This window comes from Pleurodeles waltl, chromosome 10 (assembly GCF_031143425.1).
Source record: "Pleurodeles waltl isolate 20211129_DDA chromosome 10, aPleWal1.hap1.20221129, whole genome shotgun sequence".
NCBI classification, from domain to species: Eukaryota; Metazoa; Chordata; class Amphibia; order Caudata; family Salamandridae; genus Pleurodeles; species Pleurodeles waltl.
This window is the reverse complement of record NC_090449.1, coordinates 225130050-225152527: the sequence shown is the minus strand read 5'-3', so window position 1 is coordinate 225152527 and position 22478 is coordinate 225130050. Positions and strand designations below refer to the sequence as shown.

The 22478-nt window shown below is 46.6% G+C and overlaps 1 protein-coding gene across 2 annotated transcripts in view; it reads left to right on the top strand.

Annotated features, from left to right (window-relative positions):
• SMG1 (SMG1 nonsense mediated mRNA decay associated PI3K related kinase) overlaps positions 1–22478 on the top strand; it is a 1401298-nt gene that overhangs the window by 1055064 nt on the left and 323756 nt on the right. For both annotated transcript variants that reach the window (XM_069210224.1, XM_069210223.1), the window contains 2 exons: positions 13371–13643; positions 13834–14068. In XM_069210224.1, coding sequence (XP_069066325.1) covers positions 13371–13643; positions 13834–14068 — 508 coding nt within the window. The remainder of the gene's footprint in view (positions 1–13370; positions 13644–13833; positions 14069–22478) is intronic.

Genomic DNA, 22478 nt, shown 5'->3' with positions numbered 1-22478 from the left:
GAAGTGCAGGCACTATTGCAAAAGAATGCAATCGAATTAGTGCCAAACACACAAATAAACACAGGAGTTTACTCACTGTACTTTCTGATACCAAAGAAGGACAAAACACTGAGACCAATCCTAGACCTCAGAGTAGTCAACACTTTCATCAAATCAGACCACTTCCACATGGTCACACTACAAGAAGTATTGCCATTGCTAAAGCTGCACGACTACATGGCAACTTTAGACCTCAAGGATGCTTATTTCCATATACCAATTCACCCATCGCACAGGAAATACCTAAGGTTTGTATTCAAAGGAATACATTACCAATTCAAGGTACTGCCTTTCGGATTAACAACCGCACCAAGAGTCTTTACCAAATGTCTAGCGGTAGTCGCTGCACACATCAGAAGGCAGCAAATACATGTGTTCCCATATCTAGACGACTGGCTAATCAAGGCCCATTCGTTAATAGAGTGCTCAAATCACACAAATCATATCATACAAACCCTCTTCAAACTAGGGTTCACCGTCAATTTCACAAAATCCAAAATTCGGCCACGCAAGGTACAACAATACCTGGGAGCCATAATAGACACATCAAAAGGAGTAGCCACTCCAAGTCCACAAAGAATTCAAAATTTCAACACCATCATACAACGCATGTATCCAACACAAAACATACAAGCAAAGATGGTATTACAACTCCTAGGCATGATGTCATCATGCATAGCCATTGTCCCAAACGCAAGACTGCACATGAGGCCCTTACAACAATGCCTAGCATCACAGTGGTCTCAAGCACAGGGTCACCTTCTAGATCTGGTGTTAATAGACCGCCAAACTTACCTCTCGCTTCTGTGGTGGAACAACATAAATTTAAACAAGGGGCGGCCTTTCCAAGACCCAGTGCCACAATACGTAATAACAACAGATGCTTCCATGACAGGGTGGGGAGCACACCTCGATCAACACAGCATACAAGGACAATGGAACGTACATCAAACAAAACTGCATATCAATCACCTAGAACTTCTTGCAGTTTTTCAAGCACTAAAAGCTTTCCAACCAATAATAGTTCACAAATACATTCTCGTCAAAACAGACAACATGACAACAATGTATTATCTAAACAAGCAGGGAGGGACGCACTCCACGCAGTTAAGCATGTTAGCACAAAAAATTTGGCATTGGGCAATTCACAACCAAATTCGCCTAATTGCACAGTTTATACCAGGGATACAAAATCAACTCGCAGACAATCTCTCTCGAGATCACCAACAGGTCCACGAATGGGAAATTCACCCCCAAATACTGAACACTTATTTCAAACTCTGGGGAACACCTCAGATAGACTTGTTTGCGACAAGGGAGAACGCAAAATGCCAAAACTTCGCATCCAGATACCCACACAAACAATCCCAAGGCAATGCCCTATGGATGAACTGGTCAGGGATATTTGCTTACGCTTTTCCTCCTCTCCCTCTCCTTCCTTACCTGGTAAACAAACTCAGTCAAAGCAAACTCAAACTCATATTGATAGCACCAACTTGGGCAAGGCAACCCTGGTACACAACGCTGCTAGACCTATCAGTGGTACCCTGCATCAAATTGCCCAACAGGCCAGATCTGTTGACACAGCACAACCAAAAGATCAGACACCCAGATCCAGCATCGCTGAATCTAGCAATCTGGCTCCTGAAATCCTAGAATTCGGGCACTTACAACTTACCCAAGAATGTATGGAAGTCATAAAACAAGCAAGAAGGCCATCCACCAGGCACTGCTATGCAAGTAAATGGAAGAGGTTTGTTTGCTACTGCCATATTAATCAAATACAACCATTACACACAACTCCAGAACATGTAGTGGGTTACTTGCTTCACTTACAAAAATCTAACCTAGCTTTCTCTTCCATTAAGATTCACCTTGCAGCAATATCTGCATACCTGCAGACTACCTATTCAACTTCCCTATATAAAATACCAGTCATTAAAGCATTCATGGAGGGCCTTAGGAGAATTATACCACCAAGAACACTACCTGTTCCTTCATGGAACCTAAATGTTGTCCTAACTAGACTTATGGGTCCACCTTTTGAACCCATGCACTCCTGCGACATACAGTTCCTAACCTGGAAGGTGGCATTTCTCATCGCCATTACTTCCCTGAGAAGAGTAAGCGAAATTCAGGCGTTTACTATACAGGAACCTTTTATACAACTACACAAAAATAAAGTCGTCCTAAGGACCAATCCTAAATTTTTGCCAAAGGTTATTTCACCGTTCCATCTAAATCAAACAGTGGAACTTCCGGTGTTCTTTCCACAGCCAGATACCGTAGCTGAAAGGGCACTACATACATTAGATGTCAAAAGAGCATTAATGTATTACATTGACAGAACAAAGAACATCAGAAAGACTAAACAACTCTTTATTGCATTTCAAAAACCTCATGCAGGAAACCCAATTTCAAAACAAGGTATAGCCAGATGGATAGTTAAATGCATCCAAATCTGCTACCTTAAAGCTAAACGACAGCTGCCCATTACACCAAGGGCACACTCAACCAGAAAGAAAGGTGCTACCATGGCCTTTCTAGGAAACATCCCAATGCAAGAAATATGTAAGGCAGCCACATGGTCTACGCCTCACACATTCACCAAGCACTACTGTGTAGACGTGCTATCCGCACAACAAGCCACAGTAGGTCAAGCTGTATTAAGGACATTATTTCAGACTACTTCCACTCCTACAGGCTGATCCACCGCTTTTGGGGAAATAACTGCTTACTAGTCTATTGCAGAACATGCGTATCTACGGCGACAGATGCCATCGAACTGAAAATGTCACTTACCCAGTGTACATCTGTTCGTGGCATCAGTCGCAGTAGATTCGCATGTGCCCACCCGCCTCCCCGGGAGCCTGTAGCAGTTTGGAAGTTACCTTCAATTATTTATATATGTATCATCTCAACCTTAAATAAGTGCATACTTAGTCACTCCATTGCATGGGCACTATTACTACAATTCAACTCCTACCTCACCCTCTGCGGGGAAAAACAATCGAGGATGGAGTCGACGCCCATGCGCAATGGAGACAAAAGGAGGAGTCACTCGGTCCCGTGACTCGAAAGACTTCTTCGAAGAAAAACAACTTGTAACACTCCGGCCCAACACCAGATGGCGAGCTATTGCAGAACATGCGAATCTACTGCGACTGATGCCACGAACAGATGTACACTGGGTAAGTGACATTTTCATTATATTGTAATCTATAGGGTAGCTCAGTGTCTTTGCATGAGATACTTTGTCTACCCATCACCGTATGTCATGTCTATCAATCTATCTTCCATTCCCCCTCTAACTCATCCCAAATCCATTCTACTACTTTCATCTCCTAAATAACCCTGCCTAAGCTCTTCCCTCCTCTTCCACATCTAACTCACCCAAACCTCAGTTTACTACCATGAGCTCCCAAACAACCCTACTAAATTCTCCCTCATTTATCTCACCTTTAACTCATCCAAAACCCCTCCTGCTACTATGATCTCCCTAACCTTTTCCTCAGACTCTTCCCTACTCCTTCCCCACTTTACTCATCCCAAGCCAAAATACTATTACTATAAACTTCCAATTAACACTTCTGGATTCTTTCCTCCTCCTCCCCCTCCATTACTCCAGTCAATCCAACTAACCAACTCACATATCAGCGGCTCAAATTAACTCATAATACTACTATAACTGTACTCATATTACCCTATACTAATCCACCACGAAATCCTTTTGGGTTCCGGAGTAGCGTGCTACTCGCCGAAAAGCGATTTGATGCCTCGCTAGGGGTAGTAAGCGCTATATAAATACTATTACAATACAATACAACACACAGGAAGGAGCATCGTATGCTATGGTGGTACATAGTGCAACTGAGGTCCTGGACCAAGATCCGCCTACAGTGCTGGTCAGGACTAAACTCCTGACTGAGGTGCTTCAGCCAGGGGTTACCACATTGGAACTGGTGTTACCCTGTGATGAAGCCCTCGTGGATGTCCTGCTTGGGATGTGGTCCAAACCCAGCACATGCCCTTCGATGGATCCTGCCTATATGGTTAAAAGGCAGACTCTGCGCTGGAGCACCTCAAGTACTCCCGAGCTACGGCCAAGTCCTTGGGCCTCTCGGCAACCCCTTGCCAACAGTCTGTCTTTTGCAGCTTCAGTAGGGGCGAGGTACCACACCATTCACAGACCAGCCACAGTCCTCCGTCAGGTCAGCATCCTGTGCAGGCATGGTACCTTCACACCCAGAGGGTCTGGTCAGAAGTCATCGACCACCCAGCCCCCCTCCTCCACAGCGTCCAAGTCCTCCTACTGTGATTCTGCAAGACCATATGTTTCCAGTTGGAGGGAGAAATCTATTTCATCTCCCTCACTGGTAGTCTAGAACATCGAACAAATGGGTCTTTCAGGTGATACAGAAGGGCTATTCCCACCCCTTCCAGTCTTTCCTTCCCTCTATGCCTCAGTTAAACGAACAGCTAAGGGAAGATCACATGGTCTTGCGGCGCGAAGAAGTTACAGCTCTCTTGGCCTAGGGAGCCATAGATAGGGTCCTGATGTCAGAAGTAGGCAATGGCTGTTATTCCTACTACTTTCTGATACCCAAAAAGAACAAGGGTCTTCGACCTATTCTAGATTTGCCAGACTTCAATCTCGTCCTCAAAAAGGAGAAATTCAAAATGCACACTCTGGCTCAGGTCTTGTCTGCCCTAGACCAAGGAAACTGGATGGTAGCGTTGGACTTGCAGGATGCGTATTTTCACATCCCCATCTTGCACGCCCAAAGGCGTTACTTGCAGTTCAAGGTGGGCCACAAGCACTTTGTTTACTGTGTTCCCCTTCGGTCTCACCAGTGCACCTCGGGTGTTCACTGAAGTGATGGCGGTGGTGGCAGCTCATCTGCACAGGTTAGGGGTTTCAGTCTTCCCCTTCCTTGACGACTGGCTGTTGACGGTTCCTTCGCCCCAGGTCTCCTGCATTCATTGGGGTTCACTATAAGCGTGCCAAAGTCACACCTGAGTCCCTCTCAGATTCTTCCTTCCATCTGAGCTGTTCCGGATACACTGCAGTTTCGGGCGTTTCCTCCCAAGCAGCGAGTCCAGAATATTCAGGTTATGATTCTGATGTTTGGGTGTCTATCCTGGATTTCGGTGAGACAGACTCTGAGGCTGTTGGGCATCATGGCCTCCTGCATCCTGTTAGTCAAATATGCCAGATGGCATATGTGGGCTCTGCAGTGGGACCTGAAGTTTCAATGGGTACAGCATCAGGGGAATCTCACCGACAAGGGTCAGATCTTGGAGGGAACTGCAAAAGATCTGCAGTGGTGATTAGTGAACTGCAATTGGGTCAGAGGTGGACTCCTCTCCCTTCCCCAACCAGATCTCACAGTAGTGACAGATGTTTCACTTCTGGATGGGATGGCCATCTGGGATGGGTGGAGATCAGAGGCCTCTAGTCTCCAGCGTAATCTGGACTCCATATCAACTTACTGGAGCTCCTGGCGATCCGACTGGCATTGAAAACATTTCTTCCTGTTGTAAAAGGGAAAATGGTGCAGATGTTCATGGACAACATCACCTCAATGTGGCACTGCAAAAAGCAGGGCGCTGTGTGGTCGTGGACCCTTTTTCAGGAGGCTCTGTGTCTCTGGACATTGCTGGAACAGCAGGGCATAACCCTGGTTGTTCAACACCTGGCAGGTTCTCTGAACTCCAGGGCAGACAAACTCGGCTGTCTATGCGTAGCAGATTACGAGTGGTGTCTCCACCCGGAGGTGCCACAAGGACTCTTTCAGCAGTGGGGAGAGTCATGGTTAGATCTGTTCGCCTCTGCAGAGAACGTGCAATGTCAGCAGTATTGCGCTTTGGAGTTTCCAAGGCAATACTTGCTCTGCAACGCTTTTCATCGCAAGTGGCGCTCAGGCCTCCTGTACGCCTTTCCGCCCATACCACTTTTGCCCAGAATTCTCAAGAAAATCGAGAACAACTGGGTCCAAGTTATCCTGGTGGCTCCGGACTGGGCACTTAGAGTCTGGTATCCCGAGCTTCTGAAAATGAGCATCAATCCTCCAATCAGGCTGCCCCTTTGGGAAGATTTTCTGTCGCAGCACCAGGGGAAAGATCTCCTCCCGATCAGGCTGCCCCTTTGGGAAGATCTTCTGTCGCAGCACCCAGGAAAGGATCTCCACCCGAACCTGTCAACTCTGCGCCTTCATGCGTGGAGATTGAGCAATGACAGTTGACAGCCTTCAACCTTCTTTCCGAAGTCTGTAAAGTTATTCTAGCAGCCAGGCCTCCCTCTACTAAGACGGTATACACCTGCCGTTGGAAACGCTTTGTAAATTATTGTACTGAAAGATTAATTGATCCTCTTTCAGGCTTCTCTCTCTGACATTCTTCTCTTTCTTATCCTTTGCCCAGCAGGGTTCTGCCTTGGCCAATCTGCCTGATCAGCCTTCATTATTCAAATCACCTATTGTACATAGATTTCTCAAAGGGTTTGCACATAAGTTTCCCCCTACACCCCTTGTTGTGCCTCATTGGGACTTAAGTCTAGTTCTCACATTTCTCGTTTGTGCTCCCTTTGAGCCATTACATAACTGTCCCCTCTGGCTACTCACCATCAGGACAGCCTTATTAGTGGCAATAACATCTGCCAGGAGGGTGAGTGAGATGCAGGCTCTCTCATCTAAGCTGCCGTATCTCACCATGTTTCCGGACAAGGTGGTTCTTAGAACTCATGCCTCTTTCCTCCCCAAGATGGTGACCCCATTTCTTCTGGGTCAAAACATCACCCTGCCCACCTTCTTTGCACCACCGCATCCCTCTAAAGAAGAGGAGTGACTCCACTGGTTGGACCCAAAAAGAGCATTGTCGTTCTGGCTTGACTGCACAAAAGATTTCCGGGTGGAATACGTGGGAGCAAAGAAGGTTTGGGCAGTGCTGAATCGAACCAACGTTCTCAGCATTAAAACCTGCGATGCTCTGGCCCATTTGGTCCTGCAGGACTTTTTAGTGTGAAGATCTGTCCGCAGTCCCCCGCCAGGAGATTATGGCTTGGGTATCTATTCTAAGGTAAGGAATCTGCAGCTAGAAGTCTCTATCAGATGAACAAGTTACTAACCTTCGGTAACGCATTATCTGGTAGAGACTCTATCTAGCTGCAGATTCCTTACACCCACCCATGCCTCCCTGCTCTGCGGACACATCTAATAAAGTCAGGGATTGTCCCTTTCAGGGCCTTAGTTTTTGCACAGACAAACTGTTCTTTACATGGGTCTGTGCTTCTGGTGTGGAAGTTAGTGGAAAAGGAACTGACAGATGCGTGTCTGGGTGGTGCCTTTATAGGCGACCGTGACACAGACGACGCCACGCGATCAGAGCGATGCCATTCGACAGCACGCGCAAGTTTATTGCTGAGCACAACTTTCGGATTTAAGCTGACGCCTGGAAATTGTAAGGTAAGTTCTTTAAAGTAGACCACTATAAGATAATCTGCTGTCTTATTGTACTCTGGAAAAGATGAAATAGTGAAAAGAGGGTCATTTTGACTGGACCCCCTAGGACTGGGACCTCCAGATTCGGTGTATATCAGAGACAGGCTAAATTTTTAGAAACCATCTTTACATGCCTTCAACAGTAATTGGTTTTCCTCTAATCCAGCTTTACAAAAGAATGATGCTGTGTATAGACAAAGAGAATGAATGAGAAGCACAGGGTCTAATATAATTAACAGAGCTTTGCATAGTACTCTTGCCATTAGGGTGGCTGCTCCCTGTCATCTGCTTCGCCTCTGTATCAATAAACAGATGATTATCTCTGCATACATGAAATATGTAGTAATTTCTGAAACTAGGAAAGCCCTGGTGGTCCCAAGGAGGTATGTATGAGTGTGATTGACTTTGGTTACACCTATAGCATAAGAGGAGCATGATGGCTCCCTTACCATGTTTTAGCAGGTGGTGTGTGTGTTGGAGCAACTTCCTCCTGTTGATCCCCTATGCAAGCTCTCTACCTGCATGTCTTGTGTGTCATCTGTAAGCATATTTTGCACTTAGAGTAAGAGTCCAAAAGTAGTTGAAACTTTCATTGTTCTCATAATGCCACGACCACTTTCTCCCACAGAACATGTTTCACAAGGCAAAGCGAGAAGCTAAGCACCTTAGCAAAAAGTACAGCAAAAACGACTTTTCCACAAAAATGCAGCAAAACAGTATTAGATGGCAGTGAAGTGATAAATATTCTACAGACGTTTTTCAGTCAAAAGTAGCCTTACAAAGGTAGCAATGTTCGGGGGCGTCTGATGTTACTGTGAAAAGAAAATGAATTGCCTCTTACTCTGCACTACATGATGGGAAGGCCGGTGGCTTTTGGCTGTCTTAAATGTCGGTTCAGTTGCACAGAGTGTACTCAGCCTATTAGAGGCCACATTTTGCTTTTAGTTTGTTCTTTTGAAAAAAGTCATAAGCAGTGTTGGTTTTCTGCTAGATATGTATTTCATTTAGTGTAGCTTATTGGTTGTATTTTTAACTAGAAAAGGAAGGCATAGGTAATAAAATATTTCCTTTATACCTGTGAGTTCTTTAAATGCAAGGGTTTTTTCGCACCCATGAGTGTTTTTTTTGTAGTGTTTTGTGAATCCTGTTAGTTTAAGAATATTCTACTGTTAATGATTTCAGGAAGAATACCTATAGCAGAAAACTAGGATTACAGATAAACATGTTCCTTCCCGCAGATGCAGATCTAGGGTCATATGGCACATAGTCTGCTTGATTACTAGAATAATCTAAAATACAAGAAATAGCTCTTTAGACTAGTAAGACTTCTCAAATTAAAAAAACTATTTCACCAGGGTCCCTGAAGAGGCCTCCAGATGCGGTTTTATTCTGGTGGAGATGTCTACCTGCATAGACCGGTTTATTCAGATGCACTCGTCTACCTGCAGATCCTTCATCTTTAGAACAAATCCCAGGTGTCAGACTGGTTCCAGAAAGCCTCGCTGCCACTAGTAGAAGGTACTGGAATCAGTCGGTGATGGAAGTGACATCAGACGATGTCCCAGAGTCTATAAAGCGGCTGCACCAGCATCTTGATGTCTGTTCCCTTTTCTTCTGCGGTTTTGATGCAGATCTGGAGCTTCGATTTCTGAGACGTTCTCTTTATACATAATTACTAAAGCAGTAGCAATGTCTTTATCTAAGAAATCTTGTGTTAAACCCTGCTGGTATTGGGAGATACAGATTTCCATCACAGACCTACAGTTAATCCATTTGTGGTGCTTGGGCTCTGACATTGACACCAAATCTTACACTTTCTGCCACAGTTTGTCCCATGGCCATCAAAGAACAGGAGGCCAATCTCTTTATGGCTTGGGCCAGGGGCGACCATTGGTGCCAGATTCATTATCAATGCTGTTCCTGTTCTCCATTATCCTCTTCCACCTAGCGGAGGTGCCACCACAAAAATAAATCCAAAAAGCACTCAAAAGGTAAGTGTTCCAGACATTATCAGTCTCCCACCGGACATTAATCCTTGGAACTGGAGTTGGTCAAAATCCAAGCTGAAGATCCTTCATGTAGCCATACTCCTCCACTAGGACTAGCACCGGACAGACCTCCACCACACCCAGAACCTTTGGCGTTGGCTCCTGCGTCTGATCCTTTGATGCCAAAGTTCCTCATATTCCCTATGCCAGGCTCGGATCCAGCGGCATTCGTCAATCCCATGTATTGCATATTTGCAAAGGTGTCAATGCCATACAGAGCCTCCTCTGGCTCAACAGATGCTGCATGGCTCCCGCTGCTCATGCCAATTCATCAGATGCTGTTTGGCGAGCCACTTTCAGATCTGGCATTCTGCCCTGCTTTTAATCTATCACTCAGATTCTTAGTTTCACAGCTCTGTCTTCATGGCTTGCTCTGCCGTCTTCATCGCCACTTCTACCACTGTATACAGTCACTGATGCTAAACCCCTACTTTACTCCCATAGAGATGCACAGAGGATGCTGAAATAGGAGGCTTACAGAGCACACCTGTTCCCTGTGGAAGGGCTCCTCTATGAAGACCAAGGGCAGAATCGCCTGCAGGATTTCAGGGCCTATCATCAGCTAGTGGCCTGAATACTTCCCTTGAATTGGCCATGAAGTTCCCTGCTGGACCATCTACATCTGAGGTGAAATCGCTCCATAAAATCATGTTAAAGGCTGCAGAGGTCTTGGATCTACAACTGCCATCAACTGAAACTAAAACCAATGTCCTCACAGAGTTGTTACTGCCCTCCTCAGCCACTTCGGAACCTTTGTTGCCTTTTAATGAGGCGTATCTGGCCCCTGTCATGGTGGCTTGGGAGAAGCTGTCCTCTACACCAGTAGTCGACAGGCTTATGGCTCAACGCTACCCCTTAGCACCAGGCAACTCGCTGTTCCTTTAAACGCATCCATCACCGGAGAGTCTGATGAAACAAGAGTCATGCTCCATTGTGCAGTTGACAAAGCCTACTCCATGGTACCATCAGAAAGATAGTCCAAATGACTAAGAGATGTGAGGCAAGGAAGCCTTTTTGGCTGAAAGTATGCCATTGAAGCTGTTAAATGGCAATCGTCATTTGGCAAGTTATACCCGTGAATTGACATGCCTGGCCTAAATGATACCTCCCTTGTTTGCCAATTCAAGGGTTGTTCCATAGGATGATGCTGTGGATCCATTTTGCAGACCTCCTCCACTTCCTACCCTGCGCCTCAGGGAAAGCAGAACTAGTTTACCAATCCAACCCCACACATACCCTGTGGAAGGGCGTGTGTCCCATTTGCTACCTTTCTGGAAGGCCATTCCTTCAAACTACTGGGTTCTTCAGATTATAGCAAAGGGTTACACACTTCCCTTCAAGTTTCTTATCCCATCCCACCTCCTTCCTCTTTCCCATCTCTCGACCATTGGACCGCTCTACAGCAAGAAGTGGCAGCTCTCCTGAAAGGAGTGGTTGAGTTAATGCCATACAGGAAAAAAGTCCATGGTTGGCTATGCATGTTACTTCCTGGTGCCAAAGAAGGGTTGCGACCTGGACTGCATTCTAGATCTCAGGAGCCCGAATTTCTTCGTCAAAAAGAAGTTAAAGATGCTGACTCTAGCTCAGGTTCTACTGCATTTGGAGCTTGGAGACTGGATGATGTCAGTAAATCTGCAGGATGCATACTATCCAATACCTATCCTGCAGCCCCATCAGAAGTACTTCGATTTATGGTGGGTTCTATGCACTACAAGTTTCCAGTACTACCCTTGGGATTGAAATTGCCACCTCAAGTCTTTACCAAGGTGATGGCAGTGGTTTCAGCGCATCTCAGTCGTGTGTGCGCATCTTCCTGTACCTGGAAGACTGGCTCCTCAAAGTTAACTTACCAGAGATGCTGTTGCACCACCTGCAGTTGATGACCATGTTGTTCAACCTGGGATTTTCGATCAAGCCCAAATCTCACCTGCGGCCCTCTCAATGACTCCAGTTCATAGGGTCAGTACTGAACAGCACCTTATACTGCGCCTTCTCTCTTCTACAGAGGATAATAGACATCCTGGAGATTAATTAATTTTTCCAGCCAGGTGCAAGTGTTCCAGTACTGAGAGTCTTGTGGTTCTTAGGTCTTTTGGCATTCTGCATTCAACAAAGTCATGCACGCAAATTGGCACATGAGGGCCCTCATTGGTGCCTCCGCAAGCAGTAGCTACATGATTGGGGGAGGGGGGAAAGATCTGTCATATTCCATCGTAATATCCAAGTGCTGCAACGGATGTAGCTTTGTGGGGGAATGAGGTGAACCCGACATACTGTATGGTCTTTTCTCCTTTGGTTGTGACAACTACAGTGACAAATGCTTCCATCCTGGAGTGGGGAGCTCACCTGGAGGGTCATTGGCTTTGGTCACTCGGAGGAGCAGGTGCTCAATAATAACCTGGTAGATTTGCCAGCAATTCGGCTAGTGCTCAGGGCCTTCGTCTTCCACATGATAGGTCGGCCCTTCCAGATCTTGTTGGACAACACGACTGCAAAGTGTTTTGTGAACAAGCAAGGGGAGTAGGATCTCGTCTCCTTTATCCGGTGGCTCTGAGACTGGTCTTGGGCGTACCTCCAAGGGATCTGGCTCACCGTCAATCCCCTAGTCGAGTCTCTGAAATTCAGAGCCCACAACCTGAGCTGGCTTTAACCTTATGATCACGAGTCATGTCTTCTACCAGAGGTAGTCCAGGACATCTTCATCCAGTGGGGCAAATCTCAGGTGGACTTAGTTGCCTCTTCTGAAAATGCTCAGGGACAGCAATTCTATGCCCACCAGTATCCGTTGAGGTGGAGGCATTTCAGTTGAGTTAGAACTGCATTACACGCTTTTCCCCCCATATGCTTGATTCCTCGAGTTCTGAGGAACACTTGCAAAGGCGGGGCCCAAGTCATTCTTACAACTCCGGAATGACGAGACAGGTGTGGTACGCAGACCTCCTGTGCTTCTCCATATGTCCTCCTCTCCACCTGCCATTCATGCCTGACCTTCTCTCCCAGTTGAAGCGCCTGGTTCTGCAGCCTAATCTCTGAGGCCTCCACCAACATGCTTGGAGATTGAGCTGGAATAATTGAGCTCCTTTCAGCTGCCTCTGTAGGTGGTAGACATTATATTATCTGTAAATCGCCCACCACTAACTCAGCGTACTCCGGCAGATGAGGCAAATTTGTTGCTTAGTGTGTGGATCCCTTTCAACAGTTTGCTTTTTTCCTAACTCAGAGGACATGCCGTTGGCACTGTGAAGGGCTATGTAGCCCCCTTGTCTGCTTTCCACTGTCTGCTGACTCAGCAGTCCCTGTTTGTCTCCTATTTTCTTCCGTTTTCGTAAAGGCCCGATTACCCTCTTTCTCACCAATCCCTTTGTAGTTCCTGAGTGGGACTTGAATTTGATTCTCCCGTTCTTCATGGGGACTCTGTTGAAGCCTCTACAAAGTTGTACTCTTCGCATGTTGACTCTCAAGGCTGTGTTTATGGTTGCTATCACGTCTGTTAGATGAGTATGTTGTTACCAAAATTAGTACTATTTAGAAATGATAAATGGACATTTAGCTCATGAATATAAGTATTTCGGGTCATGAGAACCTTTTCTGTTTGCAGTCTCTACACTAATCATGTGCATATGTTTAAACCTGATTGGTGTGCTCATCCCTTTAAACCATTAATATGCCGATGTGTGCAAGTAAAGTTTGTTATAAAAATACACTCCTTTCTGTCCTGTAAATATAAATACTTTTAGATCAGTCAAATCATGTTAATATAAAGTTTTTTTTGTTTTTTTTGCAGATATGAAATTCAGTATGCACCACAGCCCCCTCCAGCTGTATGCCAGTTCATAAATGCTACAGAGATGACTCTCCAACGTTATGCAACAGATATAAACAACAAGCTCATTAGGCAAGTTGAGCGACTTAAACAAGAAGCTGTAACTGTGTCAGTTTGTGAGGAGCAGCTGAAAGAAATTGAACGCTGCATTAAGGTGTTCCTTCACGAGAATGGAGAAGAGGGATCCTTGAGCCTTGCGAGTGTTATCATTTCTGCACTATGCACACTTACAAGGTGAGTTTGAGGGCAACCTATTTCCATGGCAAAGGTCCTGAATTTTGTATTTTCTACAGTCCACTTGATGGCGTTCTGTGTAGTTTGTAGTATCAGAGTGATTTTGTTTTCACACCATTGAATTGGCTTTCTATGACTGTGCAAAACAAATACATTTAGTGATATGTTGGTGATTATGCTTTGTATACAGGCGTAATCTAATGATGGAAGGTGCAGCTTCCAGTGCTGGAGAGCAGCTGGTCGATCTTACATCAAGAGATGGTGCATGGTTCCTGGAAGAGCTCTGTAGCATGAGTGGGAATGTGACTTGCCTGGTACAGTTGTTGAAGCAGTGCCAAATCATCCCTCAGGATTTAGATATCCCTAATCCAGTGGAAGCCTCAGAAGCTGTTCATTTGGCAAATGGAGTTTATATATCACTTCAGGTAAGTTATTTTGTAATTCTGCTGACTTGCTTAAACGTTCCAGCAATGACCGAGAAGGCTATTGTCAGTTAATTAAAATGCAAAGCATTAGTTTATAATGGAACATGGAACTAATGGCTGGTGATAAGGCATCATTCATGTTTCTCTTATAGTAGATTGATGCTAGAGAGTAATTGCATTCTCATTATCGATTATTTCTGTATTAATGTATAGGAAGTTGGCTCTGTATATACTATCTCAAAGTGAAAGATAGTGTGCACAGAGTCCAAGGGTTCCCCTTAGAGGTTGATAGTGGCAAAATTAGATAATACCAATGCTTTATTTTGTGGTAGTGTGGTCGAGCAGTAGGCTTATCAGAGGGTAGTGTTAAGCATTTGTTGTAACACACAGGCAATAAATGAGGAACACACACTCAAAGACTTAACTCCAGGCCAATAGGTTTTATATAGAAAAAAATATTTTTTAAATTTATTTTAGAACCACAAGATTAAACATTTTAGTTAAGTACATAAAATGCAAGGTACTTCACACAGTTAAGTATAGAACTTTGATTCAAAGCAGTAGTACACACACTCTTAGTAAAAAATGGCAATAAGCTATTTTAAAAGTGGACACTGCAAAAATCAACAGTTCCCAAGGGAGGTAAGTTTTGGTTAGGTTTTGCAGGTAAGTAAAGCACTTACAAAGTCAGTCTCCTGGCCATACGCAGCCCACCACTGGGGGTTCAAGGCAACTCCAAAGTCACCGCACCAGCAACACAGGGCCGGTCAGGTGCTGAGGTCAAAGGAGGGCTCAAAACACATAGGTGCCTAGGGAGAACAGGGGTGCTCTGGTTCCAGTCTGCTAGCAGGTAAGTACCTGCGTCCTCTGGGAGCAGACCAGGTGGGGTTTGTAGAGCACTGGGAGGGTGAGGGGGGTACAAACGGGCACACAAATCACACCTTCAGTGGCACAGAGGAGGCTGGGTGCAGTGTGCAAAGTGGGCATCAGGTTTGCTATAGGAAGCAATGGAGGGACCCAGGGGTCACTTAGACGATGCAGGCAGGGCACAGGGGGTGCTTCTCGAGCCAGCCACTGACTAGGTTAGGAAGAGGGCCGCCTGCTGGTCACTCCTGCACTGAGAGGTGGTTCCTCTTGGTCCTGGGGGCTGCGGTTGCAGTGCTTGGTCCAGGCGTTGGGTTCCTTGTTTCCAGGCATTCGCAGTCCAGGGAAGCCTCTGGATCCTCTCTGCAGGCGTCGCTGCGGGGATGCAAGGTGGGGTTGACTCGGGGTACTCACGTCGTCGTAGTCGCCTGGGAGTCCTCTCTGCGATGTTTGTTCTCTGGAGCTCAAGCCGGGGGTGTCGGGTGCAGAGTGAGAAGTCTCCCGCTTCCGGCGGGAAGAGAGAGTTCTCTAAAAGTTGCTAAATAGTTGCAAAGTTGTTGTTGTTTTTGAACAGTGCCGCTGTTTTCTGGAGTCTCTTGGTCCTTTGGGTTCAGGGCAGTCCTTGGAGTCCTCTGAGGTCGCTAGTCCCTGTCGGATGCGTCGCTGTGCAGGTTCTTTGAGTCTGGAGACAGGCCGGTAGGGCTGGAGCTAAGTCAGTTGTCGTCTTCATCATCTTTGCAGGGCTTTCAGGTCAGCAGTCCTTCTTCTTTGTGTAGGTTGCAGGAATCTGATTTCCTAGGTTCTGGGTCGCCCCTAAATACTAAATTTAGGGGTGTGTTTAGGTCAGGGGGACAGTAGCCAATGGCTACTGTCCTGGAGGGGGGCTACACCCTCTTTGTGCCTCCTTCCTGAGGGGAGGGGGGCACATCCCTATCCCTATCCCTATTCCTATTGGGGGAATCCTCCAATCTCAAGATGGAGGATTTCTAAAGGCAGGAGTCACCACAGCTCAGGGCACCTTAGGGGCTGTCCTGACTGGTGCGTGGCTCCTCCTTGTTTTCCTCATTATCTCCTCCAGCCTTGCCGCTAAAAGTGGGGGCAGTGGCCACAGGGGCGGGCATCTCCAATAGCTGGGATGCCCTGCGGTGCTGTAATAAAAGGCATGAGCCTTTGAGGCTCACCACCAGGTGTTACAGTTCCTGCAGGGGGAGGTGAGAAGCAACCCGACGTCGGAAACTGGTCAGCCTAACACTAGTAGTTGGGCTGGTATGCAGGGGGCATCTCTAAGATGCCCTCTGTGTGCATTTCTCAATAAATCCCACACTGGCATCAGTGTGGATTTATTGTGCTGAGAAGTTTGATACCAAACTTCTCAGTATTCATTGCAGCCATTACGAAATTGTGGAGTTCATGTTTGACAAACTCATAGACCATATACTCTTTATGGCTACCCTGCACTTACAATGTTTAAGAATTGGCTTAGAACACCGTAGGGACATAGTGCTCATGCAGCTATGCCCTCACCCATGGTATAGTGCACCCTGCCTTAGGGTTGTAAGGCCTGCTAGAGGGGTGACTTACCTATGCCACAGGCAGTGGGTTGTGGGCATGGCACCCTGAGAGGAGTGCCATGTCGACTTAGTCTTTTTCTCCCCACCAGCACACACAAGCTGTGAGGCATTGTGCATGTGCTGAGTGAGGGGTCCCCAGGGTAGCATAATACATGCTGCAGCCCTTAGAGACTTTCCCTGGCCACAGGGCCCTTGGTACCAGGGATACCATTTACAAGGGTCTTATCTGTGTGCCAGGGCTGGCCCAATTGTGGAGACAAAGGTACAGTTTTAGGGAAAGAACACTGGTGCTGGGGCCCTGTTAGCAGGGTTCCAGCACACTTTCAATCATAACTGGCATCAACAAAAGGCAAAAGGTTAGGGGGTAACCATGCAAACAGTGGCATTTTCCTACACCTCCTGACAGATGTGCTTCAGCCTGGAGCTTCATCTTTGGAACCCCTGCTCCGCTTCGATGAATCCCTTACAGATGTCCTACTGGGTATGTGGTCCAAACCCAGCACAGGGGCTTCTGTGAACAGGACAGTTGTCCGCCAACATTGTCCTGCTCTGGGTAACCCAAGTTTCCTTATATAACACCCCGTTGCTGAGAGTTTGTTTATCCAAGCCTCCTCTTTCCAGGGTGTGTTTCCTTCCTCACCCCCAGATAGGGAATCCAAAAGTCAGTATATGCTTGGATTTTTCTTCTTCCGGCCTAGCACTGCAGTCCGTGAACACTACATTAATTTTGGGATGTTATTCCCACACCCTGTGGAATATGGTTGTGCAAGTGCTACCACAGGTCCCTGAGAAAGCCTGGGCTGTACTCTCCCAAGCAGTTGCTGATGAGAGAGGCACAGCAAAGTTAACTATCCATTGTGGACTGGACACTACTAACTCGCGAGGCAGAACTGGTTCGTGGACAGTGGCTGTGAGGCGCCAGGCAGTGGCGTAGCGTGGTTTATCAGCACCCGGGGCAAGGCAAGTAATTTGCGCCCCCTAACCCGGGGCAAGGCAAGTAATTTGCGCCCCCTAACCCGTGGATTTAGTCTCTTCCAAGATGTTGCGCCCGGTGCGGCCGGCCCCCCCTGCACCCCCCACGCTACGCCACTGTGCCTGGCTGAGAACCTCTGGCTTTTCAGGGGATTTCCAAGCTACTTTAATGGACATGCCCTTTAATAGCACCCATCTCTTAGGAGACGAGGCAGACTTGGCGCTCAAGTGCTTCAAGGATTCTCAAGCTACGGCCAGGTTCTTGGGCCTCGCAGCGGCCCCTCACCCCCCTCAGTCTGCCTTTTGTGGCACTGGAAGGGGCCTCCAACCACATCTGTTCCGATCCAACCACTGCGCTGCACATGCTGCCCAGTGTGGCTGAGGGCATGGGATCCACTGACCTTGTGGATCAGGGAACCTGCAGTCTGGCAGTCTGCAGCAGCTTCTAAGCCTTCCTATTCTGGCTGTCCCCTATCTAGGCCCATTGTAGGTAGGATCCACCATCACCTGCTCTGCTGGTAATCCATCACGTTAGGTGGGTTTTACAGATATTCCAAAGAGGCTGCTCCCTGCCCTTCGAGACTACACCTCCATCCATGCCACTATACTACGATTGGATGACGAAGGATCACTTGGCACGTCACCAGGAGGAAGTTACAGCTCTTTTGGCCAAGGAAGCCATAGAGAGGGTTCCTGTACCAGAAGTAAGTTGTAGTTGCTGTTCCTGCTACTCTCGTACCCAAAAAGGACTATGGCCTCTGCCATATCCTAGACCAGCGGTCCCTCAACCTCTTCACCTGGAAAAAGAAGTTCAAAGTGCTAACACTGGCTCAGGCACTACCATGCCCTTGACAAATGAGACTGGATGGTAGTGTTGGACTTGCATGATGCTTATTTCCACATTCCTGTTGTAGGAAGCTGGCCTGGTGTATGGTGGACCCCTATGGTTGTTGGCACCTTATACCAGGTCCAAGCAGCTCCTATTAGTGAAGTTTAGGCAGTGTCTAGGAAGCCAGGACTCTCTAGAGGTAGCTGTGGATGAGTAGCCAAGACATACCTAGGAGACATGCAAAGCTTATGCAATACCACTATAGTCACACAACAATTTATCACACGTGAAAGAGCCACACAGTGTTACAAAAATAAAGGTACTTTATTATAGTAACACAACAGTAGATTACTTACAGGCACCTCCCTCCACCCCCCCCCCAAACTGGAGGCAAGTACACAATATATATATATGTTATATAGCTGCAGATACACATGCTGTGCACATCCCGCCATCTGGTGTTGGGCTCGGAGTGTTACAAGTTGTTTTTCTTCGAAGAAGTCTTTTCGAGTCACGAGACCGAGGGACTCCTCCCATTTCGACTCCATTGCGCATGGGCGTCGACTCCATCTTAGATTGTTTTTTTTTTCCGCCATCGGGTTCGGACGTGTTCCTTTTCGCTCTGTGTTTCGGGTCAGAAAGTTAGTTAGAATCTCGGAAAAGACGTCGGTATTGTTTGCGTTCGGTATCGGGTTAGTTACAACAGATCGACACCGAATTTAGAAGAGTTCCGGTGGCCCTTTGTTATTTTTTCGATCCCCCGTCGGGGCCTGGTCAGCCCGGCCCCGTGTTAATTCAAGGAAGATGGAACGGACCCCATTCCGCCTCTGTCCAAAATGCCATAACAAGTATCCGTATACGGATAAGCATCTGGTCTGTAACTTGTGCTTGTCCCCAGAGCAACAAGGTTTCGGTCCAGAAAGACGTTAAGAGACCGAAGAGCCAGAAGACTGCAGATGGCGTCGACGCCGACCGAACAAGAGCGTTTCAAGGAAGAAGAGGAAGCTTTCTCTATCCAAGAGTCGGACTCTGAAGACCTCGAGGCCGAAGAAACGCCGAAAAACGTGAGTAAGACGTCGAAACATAAGACTCACGAGAAGTCAACAAAAGCCCAGGGGACGCCACCGCCAGCAGGCCATGGCTTAACCCAAACAAGCGGTGACCGAGCCAAGGCACCGAAAAAGGGCACGCTGGTGTCGAAGTCATCCGACTCCGGTCGAGATACCGACACACAGTAATCTCGGACCCGAGACATCGGCTCCGAGAAATTTCGGCACCGTCACAGCGGCACCGAACAAATTCGGCATCGAGACACCACCACGCCAAAAATTACAAAGGTTTCTTCGGAGCCTAAAAAGACCTCCGAAAAAGTTTCGGTTCCGAAACATCCAGCCTCAGAGCCGAAAACAGGTTCCTATACAGAGGAACAAGGATTGGCCTCCCAAATGAAAAAACATAGATTTGGAGAGGAACTTCAAGCTGTAGAGCCAGACTATACTCAAAGGAGGCTCCACATTCATCAAGACACAGGGAAGATAACCACTCTTCCTCCAATTAAGATAAAAAGAAAACTTGCCTTTCACAAAAAGGACAAGGAGCCACAGGCAAAGGTGGCAAAGAAAACAACTACACCACCTTCTCCACCACCATCAGTGCACACATCACCAGTAGCAACTCCTCCACTGATGCACTCCCCGACTCATACTGCCATGAGTCAAGATGATCCCGATGCGTGGGACCTTTACGATGCTCCAGTATCGGACAACAGCCCAGACTCGTACCCTACCAGGCCGTCCCCTCCTGAGGACAGTACACCTTACACACAGGTGATCGCAAGGGCAGCTGCTTTCCAGAACGTCACCTTGCATTCAGAACCAATTGAGGATGACTTCTTGTTTAACACGCTAACCTCCACTCATAGCCAGTACCAAAGACTACCTATGCTCCCAGGAATGCTAAAACATTCAAAACAAATCTTTCAAGATCCTGTTAAAGGCCGAGCCATAACTCCAAGAGTGGAGAAAAAATACAAGCCACCGCCAACAGATCCTGTTTATATTACAACGCAGTTAACTCCAGACTCAGTAGTTGTCGGGGCAGCTCGTAAGAGAGCAAACTCTCATACCTCGGGAGACGCACCACCTCCAGACAAAGAGAGTCGCAAATTTGATGCTGCAGGCAAAAGGGTTGCAGCACAAGCAGCAAACCAATGGCGCATTGCCAATTCACAAGCGCTTTTGGCAAGATATGACAGAGCGCGCTGGGATGAGATGCAACATTTGATAGAACACTTCACCAAGGAGTTCCAAAAAAGAGCACAACAAGTGGTGGAAAAAGGACAAAGTATCTCTAATAATCAGATACGGTCTTCAATGGATGCAGCAGATACGGCTGCAAGGACAGTAAATACTGCAATAACAATAAGAAGGCACGCATGGCTCCGCACGTCAGGTTTCAAGCCGGAAATTCAACAATCCGTGCTAAATATGCAATTTAATGAACAGCAGTTGTTTGAGCCGGAAGTCGACACTGCTATTGAGAAACTCAAGAAGGACACTGATATGGCAAAAGCGAAGGGCTCACTCTACTCCCCGCAGAGCAGAGGCACCTTTCGCAAAACACCTTTTAGGGGAGGGTTTCGAGGACAACCTACAGAAACCACAACATCACAAACAAGGCCCACTTACCAAAGCCAATATCAGTGGGGAAGTTTTCGGGGGCAATATAGAGGGGGACAATTCCAAAGAGGTAGAGGAAAATTCCAAAGCCCCAAAAGTCCTCAAAATAAGCAGTGACTCACAAGTCGCCCATCCCCATCACATAACACCTGTGGGGGGAAGATTAAGCCAATTTTACAAACATTGGGAGGAGATAACAACAGATACTTGGGTACTAGCAATTATCCAGTATGGTTATTGCATAGAATTTCGAGAATTCCCTCCAACAGTCCCACCGAAAACACACAGTATGTCGAAACAACATATAAATCTTCTAGGATTAGAAGTTCAAGCATTGCTCCAAAAAGACGCAATAGAATTAGTACCAAAACAAGAACTAAACACAGGAGTTTACTCACTGTACTTTCTAATACCCAAAAAAGACAAAACTCTAAGACCTATACTAGATCTCAGAATATTAAATACATACATCAAATCAGACCACTTTCACATGGTTACATTACAAGAAGTAATCCCACTGCTCAAACTACAAGACTACGTGACAACACTGGATCTAAAGGATGCATATTTCCATATACCAATACATCCTTCACACAGAAAGTACCTAAGGTTTGTATTCCAAGGGATACATTACCAATTCAAAGTGTTGCCATTCGGAATAACAACTGCACCAAGAGTTTTTACAAAATGTCTAGCAGTAGTAGCTGCACATATCAGAAGACACACAAATTACGTCATAGAAACCCTACACAAACTAGGTTTCTCAATCAATTACTCAGTCACACCTTCTGCCGTGTCAAACACAGCAATACCTAGGAGCAACAATCAACACAGTAAATGGGATTGCCACTCCAAGTCCACAAAGAGTCCAAACATTCCAAAATGTAATACAAGCCATGTATCCAAACCAGATGATACAGGTCAAATTAGTAATGAAACTCCTAGGCATGATGTCCTCATGCATAGCCATTGTTCCAAACGCAAGGTTGCACATGCGGCCCTTGCAACAGTGCCTAGCATCACAGTAGTCACAAGCACAGGGTCAACTTCTAGATCTGGTGTTGATAGACCGCCAAACATACATCTCGCTTCAATGGTGGAACAGTATAAATTTAAACCAAGGGCGGCCTTTTCAAGACCCAGTGCCACAATGCGTAATAACAACAGATGCATCCATGACAGGGTGGGGAGCACACCTCAATCAGCACAGCATCCAAGGACAATGGAACATTCAGCAAAAACAGTTTCATATAAACCACTTAGAACTGTTAGCGGTGTTTCTAGCTCTGAAAGCATTTCAACCCATATTAACCCACAAATACACTCTTGTCAAAACAGACAACATGACAACAATGTATTACCTAAACAAACAAGGAGGAACACACTCGACACAGTTGTGTCTCCTAACACAAAAAATATGGCATTGGGCGATTCACAACCACATTCGCCTAATAGCACAATTTATTCCAGGGATTCAAAATCAGTTAGCAGACAAT